The 20,074-nt window shown below is 44.6% G+C and overlaps 1 protein-coding gene and 1 pseudogene across 1 annotated transcript in view; one reads left to right on the forward strand and one right to left on the reverse strand.

Annotated features, from left to right (window-relative positions):
* Positions 1-626: 626 nt before the first annotated feature.
* Grhl2 (grainyhead like transcription factor 2) overlaps positions 627-20,074 on the forward strand; it is a 101,399-nt gene continuing 81,951 nt past the window's right edge. Inside the window, exons 1-3 of the mRNA XM_052747401.1 lie at positions 627-818; positions 6,449-6,516; positions 11,183-11,576. Coding sequence (XP_052603361.1) covers positions 651-818; positions 6,449-6,516; positions 11,183-11,576 — 630 coding nt within the window. The 5' untranslated portion in view covers positions 627-650. The remainder of the gene's footprint in view (positions 819-6,448; positions 6,517-11,182; positions 11,577-20,074) is intronic.
* Positions 7,860-8,131, reverse strand: LOC128116206 (60S ribosomal protein L37-like; annotated as a pseudogene).

The following is a 20,074-nucleotide window of genomic DNA, read 5'->3' on the forward strand; positions in this document are numbered from 1 at the left end:
GCTTAAATTAATCCATTTCTATTAATCTACACCTTGCCACGTGGCTTGTGGCTTACCGGTACTTTACATCTTCCTTGTCCTGATGGCGGCTGGCAGTGTCTCTCTGCCTCAGCCTTCCACTTCCCAGCTCTATTCTCCTCCTTGTCCCTCCTATCCTTCCTGCCTGGCCACTGCCAATCAGTGATTTATTCATTGACCAATCAGCAACACATTTGACATACAGAACATCCCACAGCACACACCACCTTTTAAACACTTGCTACTCTTCATGTACAGTGAAGGTGTAAGTTGAGGCAAGCTTGCAGTGGGGTCCTTTCAGCTTTAAGCTGGCTGTCTCTACCCCCCCCCCCCCCCCCCCCCCCCCCCCCAGACAGAGTTTCTCTGTGTAGCTTTGCCCTTTTCCTGGAACTCACTTTGTAGACCAGGCTGGCCTCGAACTCACAGAGATCCGCCTGCCTCTGCCTCCCGAGTGCTGGGATTAAAGGCGTACCCCACCACTGCCCGGCTTAAGCTGTCTTTCTGTAGAGGAATACAAATCAGTGTAACTGTATGCTGTGTGTAGTATCGGAGGGAAAATGGAAAGTTACCTGATAATGAGCCTATGCTTTTCTTGTTCTTACAGTAATAAAAGACTAGTGGCCTTAGTGCCCATGCCCAGTGACCCTCCCTTCAATACCCGAAGAGCCTACACCAGTGAGGATGAAGCCTGGAAGTCCTACCTGGAGAACCCCCTGACTGCGGCCACCAAGGCGATGATGAGCATTAATGGTGATGAGGACAGTGCTGCCGCCCTTGGCCTTCTCTATGACTACTACAAGGTGGGTCCCGGACCAGCCTCCTCCCCCCTGCCTCCAGGCCCTCCTTTCAGGCCTGGCAAGGTGGGACAGGCTCTTTGTTTAGGCCAGTGGACTTGGGCGGAGTTCTGCTTTTTGTGTCCCCGAACCCCCACTTGATGAAACCCAACTTTATTCCCACTCAGAAGTTTAAATTAGGGGGTACTTATTTCTTTAAAAAAATATTTATCGATATATGTATTTGTGTGTGTGTGTGGGGGGGGGGTATGTGTGTCTGGAGAAGCCAGAGGAGGGGGTCAGGCCCCCTGGAGCTGGAGTATTATTACTTATTTCTCTTCTATCATTATGGCTCCATTTTTGTGGCTATGTCATGGTTAGTTATTATTCAGTGCCAGCGTTGACTTGTCTCCAGGTTTTTCAGTTTAATAAGAAACCTTCTTATTGAAGATGTCTCTGTTTTCTGGATCATCCAGTGGGTGCGTTACTGAGGGACTGTCAGCAGTTCCAGCCCTGACTGTCTCCATTTGTGTTCATTTGAAAAAGTCCTTAAAAGCGAATGTAACCTTAGAAGAAATGCTGCTTAGACATTGTTTTTAGAGTAAGAGTGCCTCAGGAAGTTAAACAAGAGACACTAGTGTGAAGAGTTAGGACCTGCCCTCCGAGACCTGCCCTCCGAGAACTGTGTAAAAGGTCAACAAGTGTCACATTTAGCAAAGAAGGAGCATTATTGCTGCTCTGGCTGGAGCTACCTTCAGCTGAGCTGGGAGTTGTCAGCATGGTGGGAATGCCTTCTTGCCAGTAGGGCATCGTGAAGCTCTCATTCTCCGTCCATTGTGGGGAATCAGCTTTGGACAAAACCACCAGGAAGAATAATTTGACCTTGGGTCTCTGCTTCCTTTTGCCTCACCTAAGACAGAGCAAGGTGTGAGGGACAGGCATGAGGGATGTACATGTAGGCCCATCATTGCATTTTAGCTGGGGACATTCTTATCTCAAATGAATACTCATTTATTGTTAGGAAGTGCTAGGTTATCTCACTGGCACTTTACTTATTTATTTATTTTTTAAACTTTATTTTGTGTGCATTGGTGTGAAGGTGTCAGGTTCCCTGGAACTGGAGTCACAAACAGTTGTGAGCTGCCATGTGGCTGCTGGGAATTGAACCCGGGTCCTCTGGAAGAGCAGCCAGTGCTCTTAACCTCTGAGCCGCCTCTCTCCCTCACTGGTACTTGTGCTGGTCTAGCCTGGCTTCCCCCCTCTTAGCCAGAAAGGATGTGTTGGCAGGTACCAATAGCCTGTTCTTGAAGGTTTCAATGCCAGTGTGACTCATGACGTATCAGGAAGGGCCTTAACCCTGGGGGACGTGGGCTCTGGGCGGGAGGACGCAGTGAAGGGTCTTAACCCTGGGGGACGTGGGCTCTGGGCGGGAGGACGCAGTGAAGGGCCTTAACCCTGGGGGACGTGGGCTCTGGGCGGGAGGACGCAGTGAAGGGTCTTAACCCTGGGGGACGTGGGCTCTGGGCGGGAGGACGCAGTGAAGGGCCTTAACCCTGGGGGACGTGGGCTCTGGGCGGGAGGACGCAGTGAAGGGCCTTAACCCTGGGGGACGTGGGCTCTGGGCGGGAGGACGCAGTGAAGGGTGGACCTTACACCTGTAGAAAAGAAGCTGAATCTCAAAGTGGATTTTGGTGGCTTTGTTTTCCTATTTTCTGTTTGTGATTTTTTTCTTCATCTTTTTTGACTGAATAGTGCATTTGAAAAACTCAAGAATAGAGCCAGGCATGATTGGCTCACCTTTAATCCCAACACTCCGAGGCAGAGGCAAGCTGATCTGAGTTCAAGGCCAGCCTGGTTTGCATATAGAATCCCAGCTCGGCCAGAGCTACACAGCGAAATCCTATTTTGGGGAGAGGGGAGGAAAATAAAAACGCAGGAGCAGCTCTGAAATCTTCTGGAATGAGAGCACGCTGAAGTTTACAGAGAATGCTGGAGGCAGAGAACTCATTACATTAGACTGCGTCATTTCGCAGCTCGACCATCCCGGGGACCCCAGGCATTCTTTCTGTTTTCAGTCTGTTGCTCAGAGAGAAATGGATAAGCGATCACCCCTTTTTGCAGAAAAATAGTCAACATTTGACAGTTTTAACAATTAAAAAAATTATTGTCACATCATTCAAATGTTCCTGTTTTAAGTATTCAGGTGAAGATAGTTTCTTCTTCTGACTTTTATGACCAGTATGACAATTAACAGTTTTAAAAGGCTTTAAAGAAATTTATTATTATTATTATTATTTTTTACTTTAGTAAACTTATTTAGTGTGTGTTTGAGAGAGAGAAGGGGGAGGTCTCCTGCTCATGGTGCTCTGTGGCATACACCAGGCCAGCTGGCCTCTGAGTTTCTGGCTGCTTAGCCTGGCTCCACCTCCGAATTCACAGTGAGAATGCTGGATTACAGATGTGTGCTGCTGCAGCCAGCCTTTCATGTGGGTTTGGGATCTCACTCCAGTCACAAGGCTGGAGCTTCACTCTTACCCTCTATACTGTCTCCCTTGCCTTACTGTTTTATTCTTTAAAATAGATATTTTTGTTGTTGAGAAATGGACATAATTTCAAATACCTGTATTTGGTGGCATGTTTGGTTTGTGTTAGTAAAAAAGAGAAGCTAACTTGAGACACAAGTAATTAGTAGTTAATCTACAAAGGAGCATACTTGGTTTACTGGTAATCTCACTGGTAGAGATAAGACCACTACCATAGTTTAAAGCCAAATTTAAAACAAACTGTAATTAAATACTGGCCAGGTGGATGGGCTCTGGTCAGATCCATACCTGGTTTCCAGGAAATGGCCCTGAGTCAGGGTTTGCAGGGACTTGAAAAGGCAAAACCCATAATTCACCACATTTCCCATGAGGTCCAATCAGGGACAAGCATACATCCTGACGTACCTTTTGCCTATATCCAATCAGGGACAAGCATACATCCTGACATATTTCTTGCCCACGTACCTCCCTCTCACATGTAATCAAGCACATTCAATGTAGTTGGGTCACATTTGTTTAGCAGAGTTGAAAATATATGGCTTGTTATCTCCCATAAACAATGGCCTCCAGCATTTCAGGAACTAACTGTCCTTGGACAGGCGGCTTGCAGATCAGAGGCATTTTTGTTTCCTGGATCTCTTAGGCATAGTAATTAAAACTTAAAATGTAACTTTGGCTCTCACATTACCACAGGGTCAGAAGATAACTGAATAACTGAATAAGGATAGCTGGATGTTGGAAAATGTGATACTAGGTGTGTTATCTCCTCTTGTAGATATGCAAAAGTCATGATTCAAGCCCAAATCTATCTGTAAATATTCTGAGATGCAGGGTAGAGAGTTTACACAAAACTGACCTTATACCCAAATCCACATCCTTTTCTTTGTTAAATGACTGTCTCCTTAGGACTCCCAGAGTTATGGTCCCTTACATTTCGTGCAAGATTTACTGTCTTTTTGTTTGAAACATTTTAGTGCCTAAGAAAAAAAACTAGTCTTTTGGTTTTTTTTAATTTTTTATTTATTTTTTGAGGCAAGGTCCCTCTACATAGCCTTGGCTGTCCTGGAGTTCACTTTGTAGACCAGGCTGCCTTCAAATCAACAGAGACCCTCCTGTCTCTGCCTGAGATTAAAGCGTGTACCACCACCGCCGGCTAGAGCTAGTTTTATCTCATTTGAGCAGTTTGTTGAAATGCTCATGCTGAGGCTTCTCGATTCTCTGCACACTCGTAGCTTATGGTGCTGGAGTTATGACAGAGGTAACTGTCCTGTGAGGAAAGATGCACCTGTTGATGAAATAGAATTATTCTCTTTGTGTAAACTATAAACTTTGGAAGTGAAAGTATTCTGACATTTGCTGTTCCATTTTCATAGGCTTTCTGTAAATGTGACATGGTGTTTTTGTCCACCAGGGACCTCATCGGGCTCTCTCAGGGGAGAATTTGTGAGGCATGAACAAAGCAGGTCCCCAGGGGCTGGTGGAGCCATAGACTCAGCTGAGACTTCCCACATTTCAGGGTTTCACCTGTGCTGCTAGATCTCCTCGCAGGGCTGCTGCAGCGAACCCTGTTGGCCTGTGCATTTTGTAGCTGGGACAGCCGAGTGAGATTTACCCAAGGTTCCCAACAGTTTGTATTTCCTGCAATCCCTTACATTGTAAAGTCTGCAATTTAAAAAGTACTGTTCTTCGAGGTCATTTGAAAGTGGTTCAATTTTTAAAAGTATGCATTTAAATTTAATACTGTTTACCAATTAAACAATACTTTAAAAGACCCTAAATTTATTCCATCTCTCACATGTTAGGCACTCACAATCATGTGTCTGTCTATTCAATTTAAGCGACTTTACAATGGTACCTCCAAAGTTAAGTATGGCCTTTCCATGCAGTTTAGACATGTCTGGAAACAGCAGATTAAATTAGATGAATACTTAAAAGATGCTTTAACTTATGTCTGAGTTCATTTGCTGTCTCTGAATACCCCAGATAATTTATAGAGCATAGAAGTTTGGTTTGCTCATGACTCTGGAGGGTGGGACTTCTAAGAATACAGCACTGGCTACTGGCCAGGGCCTTCTCGAGGCATGGTGACATGGCAGAGGACATCATCCAGGGAGAGAGGCAACAAGTGAGCTGACCCCTGCGGTGGGAGATGAATGGAGCCCTCACAGGTGGTTTGTCTGGGTGAAGCACCACCCACTCCTAAGCCCCGAATCCACCACAGACCTGAGCTGAGAAGTATCAGGAGGTCCAGTTTACAGATGGGGAACATTGGACCGAGTTTGGCTTAGACTTGCACGGTCGTCTAACTCTAGGTTTCCACAATCTGGACCACTTTTGCCACCCTCTTGTTCAACCATCTCGGCTTGTGGATGTACTTGGCTGAGTGGAAACCATAGGAATTCCTCGAGGAGTCTAGTAGGAGGATGCTTCCCATCAATGTGTGTTTATCTCAACAGCGATGCTATTGGCTAAGAAGAACCTCTTCAAGGTTAGCCACAGACAAATGAGCAAGTCCAAAGGCAAATGCAAGCAATCTACCAATGCAACCAAATCCAAGGCACCTGTTTATTCACATGTCTGGAGGTGCTGGAGACTCCCTTCTCTCAGAGTACTTCTCAGTAATGCGTCAGGTGATGTGTTGGCATCGTGCTTAGGAATGAGATGGTTGGAAAGACCGGATGCATGCTTCCCCGGCAGTGGTTAGGGAGTACTCCTATTAGATACTCATTGCCAGACTAGCTGAACTGTCAGATCCCAGCCCAGGAGCCTCCCCAAGCCCTGGTCAGCACCTGGTGTCCAGCTTCAGGCAGGAAGCTCACTCCATGTTCTTCAATAGGCTACTCTCTTCCATGCCCATCTTCACCCCATACAAACGGCTCTCTGCCTCACCCGTTCCTAAGGCTGGGACACTTAGGATCCCGTGTCTCCTGGGTCAGCTGATTCATGGTTAGCATGAATCTGTACTGGTCACCCCTTTGTCTCCACTTCCCCTCAGGCTACTCACTCTTAACCATTTCCCAACAATAACCTTCTACTTCTTCAGAGAGAAAGTTCCATTTGGTTTCTTTGTCTGTGTGGTGTCAGTAAGTCTGATGGTTCCCTGCTGATTTCCAGGTTCCCCGAGACAAGAGACTTCTGTCTGTGAGCAAAGTGAGTGACAACCAAGAAGACCAGGATAAAAGGTATGATACATGTAAGGAGATAGGTTTGCCCCTGGAAATAACTTCTTGTCTATACTTTTTAAAAAAGAAAGCCAGGCACAATGGCACATGCCTTTGATCCCAGTGCTTGGGAAGCAGAGGCAGGTGGATCTCTGAATTTGAGGCCATATTGAGTTCTAAGACAGCCAGGGATACATAGAGAGACTCTGTGTCACAACCTACCCTCCCACCCCCACCACCAATGGCCTGTGGAGAGGCTCAGCGAGCACTTACTGCTCTTGCTCAGGACCTGGGTTTGATTCCTAGCACCCACATAGTGGTTCACAATCTTCCTAATGGCAGTTTCAGGGGATCTGTTACCCTCTTCTGATCTCTGTGGGTCCCAGACATGTAAGTAGGTCATGTAGATGCACGTAGGCAAAATATTCATACACATGAAATTAGATTACAACTATAACTTGAGCTGGAAGTTTGTTTTCCAGAAGAGGTAGGGTCAAAAGCCTTGCTTCTTCTGTCTTTTAGGAGTCTGGACCAAAACTTGATCTCTTGCTAGGAAAACCAAACACATTTTTGCGTGTGCATCCAGAGGGTCATCAGCAAGTTCCCTCAGTCGAAAAGCTGATGAGGAGGTTAAAGGTCAGGAACTCGAGGTGATTGGCAGTAAGAGCCTGCTGCTGAAGACAGTTTTCCGCTCAGTCCTACACTCTTTCCTGCAGTCTGGCCCTTAACGGAATGAGACACTTCAAGGATTCCTCTTGGTGAGGGAAAAGCAATTACTGAGCCCAGAGAGGTAGAGACTCTGAGCAGCTGCCAGCACCATCCAGATGTTAGGAGGTGGTATGTCATCTGGAGGAGCTAAGAAGCTGGGTAACAAGAAGACTAGATGAACCGAGATTAAAAGGGGAGGGGCCATCACAACCTGCTTTCTGATGAAGCCAGATGGAGGATGTCACTTGGCTTGTGTAGATTGTCACCTTTCAGTGGTGACTTAGATGGCTCCCCCAGTCGGTCTTGGCAGGCTTTCACACTTGCTGTGGCAGTCTGGAGTGACTGTAGGGGCCTTTCTCTTCTGGATAGGATTAGGTGAAGAAAAAGAGGGGACCAGAAGGGACTGAAATGCTCAGCTGTTGCCCCCAAAATCACCCATGCAGGCTGTCCTGCAGTGGGATGGAGAGGGACTCCTGTCGGAGATTCTCACTTTATTCTAATTACCCATTTGGGAGGTTTTTTTTTTTTTTGAAATTCTGTGGCATTAAGTCCTAAAGTTAACACTATTCTAGAAGTGTAGTTCACCATATAGTGAATCTATGATTATTTTTTTTTTTTTGAAACCAGAATATTTATTTTATGACTAGTTGAAATCCTCAAGAATAACTGGATGCTGCCACAGCTGCCCTGAGTTTTAGATGTTGTCCCTTCACGGACTCCATGTCTGAATCTTCCATAGACAGTTTTCAGGTGCCTCATCTGCCCAGTCCCGGTACCGCTCGTCTCTTAGCCTGGGCACTCCTGTTACACTCCTCTTGCCCTTGGCAGGGCAGCCACCTTTGCCACAGGCTGACTTCAGAGCACATCGGTGGCACAGCGTGTGCGCCTTATTGTGACACTTTCCAAAGGACTATGTTCCTTTAATCATCTTGTTTCTGCCGCTGAGGCCAAAAGGGATCTATGCAGTTTTTAGATTAACAATTCGACTAGATTTATACAGCTCTTTAGCTTGCTTACTTTCTTGATAATAGGAACACTGAAAGATGTTTTGACTTGTGCTTCTTGGTTAAAATTCATGTTTTTGTAATAAGTAGAAAAATAAATCTGGCCTGAAATAAACTGAAGAGAAATTTGAATATTTTGACAAAGCCAGTAGTATTGTCTGTAAAGGGTCGCGGGTGGCTAATGGGTTATTGCCGTGTTTGCTATTCTGGTAGACGAACCCATTTACAGCCAGCCTGCAGTGTGCTATCCACAAATATTGATGGTCCTGGGTGAAATGGATTAGTGAAGTTCTAGATTACAGCTAAAGAGATAAAGGAATGCCCAAGGGTATTCATTCATCATATTCGTCTTGCTTGGATCCACTAAGGCGGTCGTGTTATGGCAACACAGTTTTTTTTTTTCCTGTTTGTTTTTTTAACACAGATTTTATAATGAAATATTCAGAACAGGGCCTTTATGAAATACTGGTGCAAATGGGTGGTCTGAATTCTGGCATCATTTGGCTCACTGGAGTCACATTAAACATAATGTCTGAATCTTTACTGTGTCTTCTATGTGACCACTCTGTTGTTTAACCATGAGAACAGCTCACTGCTTACAGTCCTGCGTTTGCAGACCTGTAGGCTTTATTCCTTGGGGTGTTAATTTTTAGAGTCAGTGCTGCAGATCTGTGATAACCTCAGACAGATCGTCAGGTGTCTTTCTGTTGCCCTTGCTTACGTAGAGTCATTCTTTCTGAAGCTTCACTGTGAAATTATATCTGAAAAAAAATCAAAGCTAAAATCACCAACTCTTGCCTGGTAGGTAAGCGCAGAGACTATTCATCTCCTTTATGAAGAGAAACTGGGAAAGCTTGATTCTTGAGAAAACCAATTTTATTCAAACGTTTATTTTTTTCTCTCAATACAATATGCCAGTGAACTCCAGACAGGACATGCTGGATAAAAGTAACTCAGATTCACAATGAACAAAGACGAGGCTCAATAAAAACTTGCACTTTCTCTTCTCTGTTCCAGAGAACCATTCACAAACGCTCCTTCCCCAGCTTAGCTGAGCAGTGGGCCTTTGTTAGCAAGATCGCTTTTTAATATCTACAGCAATCTCACATTCCTCTTTATTCCTGATCTCTACCCAAATTCTTTAATATAAATGAAAGTATTTCATTATATTCTGCCCAAACTTAACTTTCTAAACTGCTTTCTTTCTCCATACCACAGCGATGGTCAATGATCCCATTGTACTTCAGCGTTTCCTTAAACCCCTAAAGTAATTAAATACTGGGATATCCATGGACTGTTATTTCTTAGCTGATGAAAATATTATAATGATAATTTCTTATTTTGTTTCATAAATAGTGAAAAATATCCTTCCTGTCAACCCTTCAAATTACCATGGCTGTATCTTCCCTCTCTCTGGTTGAGACAAGGTTTCACTTGATAGCACAGGTTGGCCTGGAACTCAGTACGTAGCCCAGGCTGGCTTCAAGCTTGAGTACTCCTCCCTTAGTCTCCCAGTTGCTGGTATTGCAAGCACGAGCTGCCACAGGGATCTCCATTTGAGAGTGTCATTCATACACAGAGCAGAGGATGGAGCAAGGAGCCCCGCCCCCATCCCACGGGGCAGGCAGCACACCAGTCCATCCCATGGGGCAGGCAGCACACCAGTCCATCCCACGGGGCAGGCAGCACACCAATCCATCCCACGGGGCAGGCAGCACACCAGTCCATCCCACGGGGCAGCACACCAGTCCATCCCACGGGGCAGGCAGCACACCAGTCCATCCCACGGGGCAGCACACCAGTCCATCCCACGGGGCAGGCAGCACACCAGTCCATCCCACGGGGCAGCGCACCAGTCCATCCCACCGGGCAGGGCAGCAATGACAGGCTTTGCGTTTGTCCTGTCATCCGCCATGTTCTCCTCAAACCCCGTCAAATCCCACCATCAAATCATTTCACCTTTACTTCTGATTTGTATCTCTGAAAACTAGGGACTTTTTTTTTGGTTATTTTTGAGACAGGGTCTCTCTGTGTAGCTTTGCACCTTTCCTGGAACTCACTCTGTAGCCCAGGCTGGCCTTGAACTCACAGAGATCTGCCTGGCTCTGCTATTGCTGGGATTAAAGGCGTGCACCACCACTGCCCGGCGGGACATTTTATTATAAAGAAATAAATAAAGTTTATTAGAAACAAAATCTTAACAACTACATTAGCAATATTAAATATTGCCAAATTCACAGTTAAAGTCACTGCCTCAAAAGTCACAAAACTTCATACTTATCATTTTGATTGTTCAAGTTAAGGTCCAAATAATATCATATAACATCTACCTATTGTGGTTGGATGTTCAGATTTTATTTATTTATTCAAGACGGTGTTTCACTGTGTAACCCTGGCTGGCCTGGAACTTGCTATGTAGACCAGGCTGGCCTGGAACTTCCACCTGCCTCTGCCTCCTGAACACTGGTGTTAACGGCATGTGCCACCATGCAGGGCTGCTAGTTAGGCTTTAAAAGCTGCTTTTACTCTAGACCGCTCCTTCCACCCTTCTTGCTCCTGTGCTTGCTTCTGCCGCGATGATAAATTTCCCTTGTCAGTAAGGGATCACGCCTTGGTGTGCCTTGCCGCCCATTCTGATATTCAGTCTCCCAGCTCTCTGATTCTGCAGAGCTGAAAGTTAGATGTCAAGACGTGGTAAGATTTAGGGCCGTCATTACTCCCTTATTATTATTTTTTTTTCCAAAGTGGGGTGTGTGTTTTATAGAAGGTTGTGAGACCTCACTCTGTGCCACCCAGGGGTTACATACTTAGCGCTCTTAGTTCTAATGACACAAAGATCCACATCCCATTGCCAAGTTCCTATCAGCCCTTCCCCTCACGGTTTAGCAGGATGGCTGCCCGCCACGGTTGCTTTATCAGGGTTTTAAAGTGGAGATGAATTCTAATTCTGTCATGTCCCGACTCTGAACACACAGAAACTGTCTCGGCACCAGTGAAGCCCAGAGCACTTTGAGCGGAGGCGAGAACCGAGTGCAGGTCCTGAAGACTGTCCCGGTGAACCTCTGCCTCAGTCAAGACCACGTGGAGAATTCGAAGCGCGAGCAGTACAGCGTGTCCATCACCGAGAGCCCGGCCGTCATCCCGGTGTCGGGCATCACCGTGGTGAAAGCCGAGGACTTCACGCCCGTGTTCATGGCGCCCCCGGTGCACTATCCCCGCGCAGACGGCGAGGAGCAGCGCGTGGTCATCTTTGAGCAGACTCAGTACGACCTGCCCTCCATAGCCAGCCACAGCTCCTATCTCAAGGACGACCAGCGCAGCACCCCCGACAGCACTTACAGTGAGAGCTTCAAAGACGGGGCCTCGGAGGTGAGTCCCGAACACAGCGCTCTCCGTCTTCCACTCAGGGGATTAAACTGAGAGTTTATCTACTCTTGTTATTTTTAATGCGTTTGCTGGTAATTTGGTATTTTTAAATATGTGGAGTTATATTTCTGTCTTGTCTCTTAGGTTATGTTTTGTTTTGGTTTAAGTCTTAAATATTTCTGAGGGGTTAGGAGAAACTTAGGTCAAGTTCCACTTAACTGCTTCGTAGTTATCATCTTCATCTCTTTGACACTTTCCAAATGGTAGTGGCTAAAAGTGTTGCATGCCCGTTGTTATTTTTAAACACTGTAGCTCTTTGCAGCTTTTGTCAGACTGAATGCCCCAGGTAGTGGCATCGTCAATCCAGTGTCTTTATGTGTGTGTACTTTGTAACAAATGGAGAGATCCTAGTCTTCTCAGGCTCGTACTCACAGTGCAACCGTTTTTGTTTATCTACATGTTTAGATTCACAAGTTCTAATTGCATAATGTAGAATTTTAGTAACTATATACAACTGGGTAGTCAACGTCAGAACCACAATCTAGAAAGTTCTTACCTCAAAATGGACCTCTCTGATCTTGAAGTATTCTTTCTCTTGGCTCTTGGCAATCACTAATCAGCCTCTGTCACTGTAACGTTACTTCCTTTAAAACTTCATGTAAGTTGAATACAATATATTCTTTTATATTGTCTTCTTTCATTTAGCATATTTTTTGGATTTATTTATTTTTGTTTATATGCAAACAGTTTGTGTTTTTAAATCGATGATCCCAAGGTGAGTGTATATCACAGTTTGCTTACCAATCCATTAGTTGGTTGGTATTTGGTTGTTTCCAGTTGGGGGTTAGCATGATTAATGTTTTGCTGAACAGACAGGTGTATGTTTTAGCAGGTGTAGTCTTTCATTTCTTGTGGGTGCCTAGGGCTGGGATCAACTGCTGGATTATGAGGTATACGTGTGCTTTATCAGGCACATAAATAAAGTATAGCATTTGTGAGTTATTTTTATTCCAATCAGTGATGTAAGAGTATTCCTGTTCTCCATACCACATGCCAACATGACTAGTCTGCCCAACTTCAGCTATGTTAGTGATAATTCGGTGGTGGCCATTCTGTTTTCAGCCTGCATTTCTATGATGTCTCCTGAGTTTGAGTATTGTCTCATGTAATTGTTTGCCTTTCCTTTTATCTTATGTGGAGTGTCTGTTCAAGTCTTTGGCAGTTTCTTTTATTAAGTTATAAAGAGATCTTTAGGTAAGGGGAATGGATATAAGCTTTTATCATCTATGTGCTTTTAAGCCCAGGGTCTTTGTATCTTTACGTAATCAGATCACTTTATCTTGTTAAATTTGTCTTATAGTTTATGCTTTTAAATGTTAAGATGTCTTTTTCTAACCCAATGTCTTAACAATGTCATATGTGCATATATGTGTGTCTAAACCAATGTCTCAACAATTTTCTCATGTGTATGTCTAAATCAATGTCTCAACAGTTTCCTCATGTGTCTAAACTAATTAATGTCTTAATTTCCTCATGCGTGTCTAAACCAATGTCTCGACAATTTTCTCATGTGTGTGTCTAAACCAACATCTCGACAATTTTCTCGTGTGTGTTTCTGTATAGCTGGTACTTTTCCCCCTTAGATGTAGGTTTCTGATCCACTTAAAAAATAATTTTGTAGTTTTTTTCTAAATGTATTTATTTTCTATCTTTTGGAGACAGGGTCTATGCAGCCCTGGTTGTCCTGGAACCCAATATGTAGACCAGACTGTCCTCAAACTTGCAGAGATATTCACCTGTCTCTGCCTCTCAAGCGCTGGGACTAAAAGCTGGGACAATGCACCTGGTTCTGAATTTGCATTTATCACTGTCATCACCATCATCATCATCATCATCATCATCATCAGGTTTTCTGAGACAGAGTTTCTCTGTGTAACTCTGGCCATCCTGGAACTCGCTCTGTAGACCAGGCTGGCTTCAAACCCAGAGATTCGCCTGCTTTGGCCTCCCGAATGCTGGGATTAAAGGCATTCGCCACCTCTGCCTGGCCTAATTATTATTTTTGGTGTGTGTTTATTGTGTGTGCACAGGCAGATGGAGGTCAGAGGACAGCTTTTGAGAGTTACTTTTTCTTTCTACCATGTGGATCTTGGAGACTGAACTCACTTGTCAGACCCCACCTGCTGAGCCATCTGTGGCCCATTTTAGACATGGTGCGAAGCAAGGCTGGGGGTCCCCTGTGTATCCTGATACCTAGTTGTTCCAGCACCATTTATTAATTTTGAAAAGACATTCTTGTGTCCACTTACCTGCCACAGAGGATATCGTTGGGGGCCACCTCTCTGGTTCTTGACCTAGAGCCTGCAGTGAGCACGTGCTTTGTCATGGGGGAGCATTCCCCGATGACGAGTGAATGGCACGGGCGTTTCCAGGCCTATAAAGTGGGGTGTGGAGGGACTGCTGCTTTCCTCAAGAGAGGCAGGGACACTGGCGCCGTGCCAAGTGCCCTCATCGGGCTTCCTGTTCAGTGCCATTGGGACAGAGACACCGAAGAGCCGTGAGCCACCTCTGATGACGGCTGTTTCACGGCAGGAGGGTGAAAGGCTACACACGTGTATAGATGACAAATTAGCTTTCACGACAGCTCCACCCTTGCAGTAACGAGCTCACGCTCAGTACTGGAGGCCGGTTTATACGACCCATCTCCTAACACTGTTGGGGATCAAGTTCTTACACAGGAATTTTAAGGGACACAGTCACACCCCAGCAGCAGCAGCAGCATTCTAAGTGACAACCATTTCATGATTGTCGCCTGTGTTTTTTAGTGAGGAGGACTGGTCATCGTAGCCAGTAGGCAAACTGTTACTCACCTGTCTCCTCGGGGAAGAGTGTCACTTTAAGATTCTTATTAATTCTATTGCATAAGATAATGACCCACCCAGTGTTTGTTTAAAATCTGAATGTTCCTTATCTATCCCAGTAGATATGGCTTATCTTTCAGGTAGGGACCAGAGGCGCAACAGGTTGGCCAGCAGCAGTCACTCTCAAAGGGACACTAGCAACCCTGCCATGGCTGCCACCGGGTGCTTATGAGTGCCTGTCACATTCTCTGAACTCGGGGGGTAGGGGGGGTTAGGGGGATACAGTCAGAGCTAAGCAATTCTCTACCCCAAGGGACTATCATGTTTCCTTGAATTTGGAAGTTTTACAACTAGACTTAATGACCTTGTAATAAAAAGGGGGAAAATATATGCCAGTCAGTTTATGTGACATCACTTAAGATCAACACCAACCTTTTGGAGTTTTAATCTGAGTAGGGATCTTGCAGTCTGATACTGTTGACTACTTGACTTGCCCCCTAGTACTCAGGGTGCTGTTACAGAACAGCACCTAGCTGAAGCCTCACTCAGCCCCGTGGAAGTCCGTGATTTTTCGTGTGTGGATTGCCATTGGTGCAGAGATATGTAAGTCACAGAAGAGTGTGTGGATGTGGACCAGGGGGCTGTCACACTATTTGAGGGACATGTTATCAGATATGTGTGTGATGTAGATAGAGAAAGTTGTGAAGGAAGCTTGTACTTGGGGCTTTTTTGGAGTCCTTGAGTTAGTAAACTTGCTGGATGTGAAAGGGAAGTCCTGCTCACTCGTCAGCTGTTCTGTCTCGGAAAATCAGGGTTTGCTTTGCAGACGTTTTTCCACTGAGGTGACGTGAGTTGAATGATCTATGAATCTATGATCTGTGACATAGATCATAGATCTATGGATCTGTGATCGTTGCCCTTCTCCTTGCCAGGTGGTTGTAAGCATGAGTGTGAAGTCGTTCACCAGGAAAATGTGATTAAGGAAAACTTATCTAAAGACTAGTATTTCTTTCCAGCAAACCCCAGAATGTCTGAGACTGGCTGAGTTGACAACATTCATTGACAAATGAGAGAGTACAAGGCAAGGGAGCAGTTTGAGTCGGATCTTGTGTAATGTAAACCTGGGGACCTCTGTAACCATTGTTCTGGAGGTGCATGATTCCGACATGGCCGGCCAAGGGTGTCTTTGCTCAGAAAGCTACAGTTACTCAGAGGAACTGCTGCTCGCTTTGGTAGCTGTCATTGTGAACGTGGAGTTCAGGGGAGGATGGTGCCTCTCTGTTAATCTTGTCTGTGTCACACTGGAAACATCGCTGTTGTGTGTAGCAGTCAGGAAGTGGTATGGGTTCTCCTTGGTTGTGACATGCCCTCATGGAACACATGTGCTCTAGCACATCGGTAGCACAGTTTGTAATGGGGATTGAACTTGGCCCTACACATGGTGAGTGAGTGAGCTACCGTCAAAGGACAGACATCCTAGCCTTGAATTTTTTTATTCATGAGTGTGATGAATGCTCTCCCCTACTAGACTAAAAACATTCATGAAAATGGGACCCGCTCTGGTCTTGTTTAATATAGTAATTATCACATGTGGTTTATCAGCTGGTGTGAAGAAAATTTTCAGCATAATTGGGCAGATGATTGAAAGAATGGTAAAGCTGAGCTGGGTGGTGGTGGCGCACACCTTTAATCCCAGCACTCGGGAGGCAGAGCCAGGCAGATCTTTGTGAGTTCGAGGCCAGCCTGGTCTACAGAGTGAGATCCAGGACAGGTGCAAAGCTACACAGAAAAACTCTGTCTCGAAAAACAAAAACAACAAAAAAAGTGGTAAAGCTGAAACCAGTGTTGAATGAGGAAAGACACAGCTTTGTTTAGCTGTATCACATTTCCTCACAGGTAAAGAATTCTTGTCTTCTTGTGGTATGTTCTTAGCAGATGTCTTCTCTTTGCCTCTCTCCTCAAGAACAAAACTAAAATGCTAATACTTATTTTAAATATGCTGGTAAGGATCTAATATATGTTATCACACCTGTTAATTGAAAATACATCTTTTTCATAGAATGTGTTCTAACCACGGTTCCCCCACCTCATCTCCCAGATCTTCCTCACCTCCCTATCCATTCAACTCCATGACTTTTTTCTCTTTAGAAAGCAAATGGACAAATAAAACAAAGCAGAACAGAAAAAAAGCACATAAACAGGGAAAAAAATCCAAAGAAAAAGCAGAAGAGAGTGCACGCACCCACATACACACACACACACACACACACACACACACACACACACACACACACACACACACACGTACACATACACACACATACACACACACACCATAAAAACATCAAATTGGAAACCATAATATATAAGCAAAGCCAGCATGGTGAAAAAAATGCCCTGACAAAGTGTTATGAAGCAAAAAATCTCCCCTAATAACCTTGTTTGTTTTGAGTTGGCCAGAGATGGGGCCGGTCCTTACGTGTGGTTTGTACACACAGTATCATACCTTCTTTGCCGAGTCCAAGTGAATAAGAAATCTGTAGATGTTTTGCATGATGCTGTGTCTATTGGCTTTTTTATCACAGTGTAAGTAATACTAAAAGGTTTGCGTGGAGTGGAGGACCCCGACAGCTGTGGTCAGAAAGCCCTAATGAAGCATCTGGTTCTAATTATTTATTTATTTATTTATTTGGTTTTTTGAGACAGAATTTCTTTGTAAGCTTTGGAACCTGTCCTGGAACTTGCTTTGTAGACCAGGCTTGCCTCTGCCTCCCAAGTGCTGGGATTAAAAGCATGTACCACTACCACCTAGCTAATTGTGATGTTTTCTAATCTACTTAGTTTTTAAAAAAAGATTATAAAAATAACATAATAGAATTAAAGAAAAATTAACATTGAAGAAAGACAGTCACACACTTGGCATCAGCTTTTTATTTATTTACTTATTTATTTATTTAATTAATTTTTTTTGTTGCACATATACATTTATGAACTGGAGCAGAATTCTGGTTTGGCCTGCATTTATTGACAGTGTTTGAGAGAATAAGTTCTCACAGTATCATATGTTCTCACATATGATCTTTGTGAGTTCGAGGCCAGCCTGGTCTACAGAGTGAGATCCAGGACAGGTGCAAAGCTACACAGAAAAACTCTGTCTCGAAAAACAAAAACAACAAAAAAAGTGGTAAAGCTGAAACCAGTGTTGAATGAGGAAAGACACAGCTTTGTTTAGCTGTATCACATTTGTTTGCTGTAGTTTAGTTTACTTTGTTGTTGCTTCTTATGTAAATTTATTCCTCTCAACCAATTTTTTTTTTGAGGCCAAGACGGTATCTTTTATGGGAGAGTAGAATCACGGGCTTCACAAGTCCAGTGTGTTCCGAGTCCCGTCCCATCCTTAGGCTGCCAAGCTTGGTGGTGTGGAGAGATTCATACACGCCATGCTCTAATGCATACAGGCCTGACTCCCCAGGGTTGCTGGAATTGTTGCAGAGTCCTTGAACACAGACCTTGGAAATCATCCTTCCTATCCAAAGCCATTTCCTCAAATGCCTTTGAAAGCATCATGGAACTGTCCTACTTCAAAATTTCCTAATTCTTAACCATAGACCAGCTCAGCCGAACAGAACTTTTGTAACAATGAACATGTCCTTTTATGCCTTCCAATGGGATGAGCTGATAGCCAGATTTAACAACTTAGTGGCTAGCTGGCTGAGTAAGTGAGCAGTCAAGTCTTCAACAACTTAGGTTTGCATAGCACATATGGCTAGCGGCTACTGCGGTGGACTGTGAGGATCTAGACCATGAGGTCCTTCCTTCTTAATTTGTCCATGGCTGTGTCCTTGGCTCTATGGGTGCTCCGTGACTGTATCCCTTGCCTTTCTTTCCTTGACTCAGGGTGGCCCCCTTTTACCTGAATTACTACTTTCTCAGCTCCTTTTGTCAACCAAAGCCCACAGATGATGGAATCTCCACAGACTTCCTGTTTCTTCCTGATAGTGCCCACACTATGCACTTCCTCTAGGATACATGAATGAATAAGTGATTCAGCACGGACTTCATGCCCAGTTGTTTGCTGTAGTTTAGTTTACTTTGTTGTTGCTTCTTATGTAAATTTATTCCTCTCAACCAATTTTTTTTTTGAGGCCAAGACGGTATCTTTTATAATTTCTGTGTTTCTTCTGGTGCCAAGCAGATGGTGAAGCTCTAGAAAATTCTCACTGAAGAGTTTGCAGATTGACTGATTGCCAAAGAAACACAAACCAATGCATTTGATTCCCTGTCATGATTACTCAGTCAACCAACACTTGTGCAGTGTGCATGGGTTCGTGTGGGCGGTTAAACTTTGAGGGAAGACTGTCTTCTTGGGTCTGAGGAATAAGACTAGATAAGAAGAATTGTAAATATGTCAATAGAAACTGCAGAGTAAGAGCATGCTGAATTCTGGACACGGTGGGTGGGGGCTGGCAGCTCTTGAAGTACTGGACAAAGAATGGAGGTGAGAGGAAGGAGGGGTTCCAGAGACAACTCAAAGAGTCAGGGAGGGAGGACCAGATGTATACGCACGTGTGGACAACGTGTGTGTATGCCCTTTCACCAATATTCTATTAGCTTTATAGGTCAAGAGTGTGTGTGTGTGTGTGTGTGTGTGTTCTTGTGTGTGAGCATGGGCCTCGGCATGTGGGGAGGTCAGAGGAAAACGTAAAGACGTCAGTCTTCTCCTTCCCCTATGTGGGTTCTGGGTATCAAAGTCAGGTCCTCAGGCTTGGGGGCAAGAACCTTCACATGCTGAGCTATCTCACTTAGCCTGGCATTAAAAACTGAAACTGTCTCAAGGTAGCAACATACACACACACACCACGACCCAGACTGCTGTTTGTGTAACACTAACCTGTAGTGGGTAGCTGTTCTATCCATGACCTTGAAGCACCACCCATAGAGATATAGCAGGTAACTGCCCTACCTGCCTATGACCTTGAAGTACCTGCCCCTGGGGCGTGGCTTGGGGCTACCCTTAAGACCTGAGATGCACACACTTTGGTAGATCTCTCCCTCGTGGGTTTGGATGCTGAGACAGACGAGGCAGAAGAGCAGTGTGGGATTGTAACTGGGCCTTCCAGGACCCTACGATAAATCTGTGCTGTAGTGAAGTTTCTTCCCTAATAAATTCCTTTACCCTTTAAGCAGACTCCATGGATTACTCGAATTACTAACCTTAGAGCCTCCTCCCAAAATCTACTCTAGAAACATCTGCTAAGAGAGGGTACAGCCAATATGTTACTATTTACTAGGATTTAATACACATATAAAATGTTCATGCTCTACCCATCATGCTTGAACTGGAACTCACTCTCTTAACCAGGCTGGCCTCATCGCAGCTTATGAGTAGCGTTTAACAGAGAAAATACCATACAGTTCTATATGAGTGTCAGGTAAATGAGCTAAACTTGAACCTTGGTGGTCCTACCCTAGAACTATGCTTCTAACCCCTGCATTAATGTGCCTTTCGCTCTGTCATTTTGTCTCTGCAATTGGTCTTCCATTAATTTTGAATTTGTAATATTTGGAATGAAGTGTTAGAGACAATATAAAATTGAAGACATGGTTTATATGTTTGAAGACACAGCATCCGAAACATTT

Source organism: Peromyscus californicus, unplaced genomic scaffold, assembly GCF_007827085.1.
Source record: "Peromyscus californicus insignis strain IS unplaced genomic scaffold, ASM782708v3 Scaffold_20__1_contigs__length_68692818, whole genome shotgun sequence".
In the NCBI taxonomy this organism is placed as follows: Eukaryota; Metazoa; Chordata; class Mammalia; order Rodentia; family Cricetidae; genus Peromyscus; species Peromyscus californicus.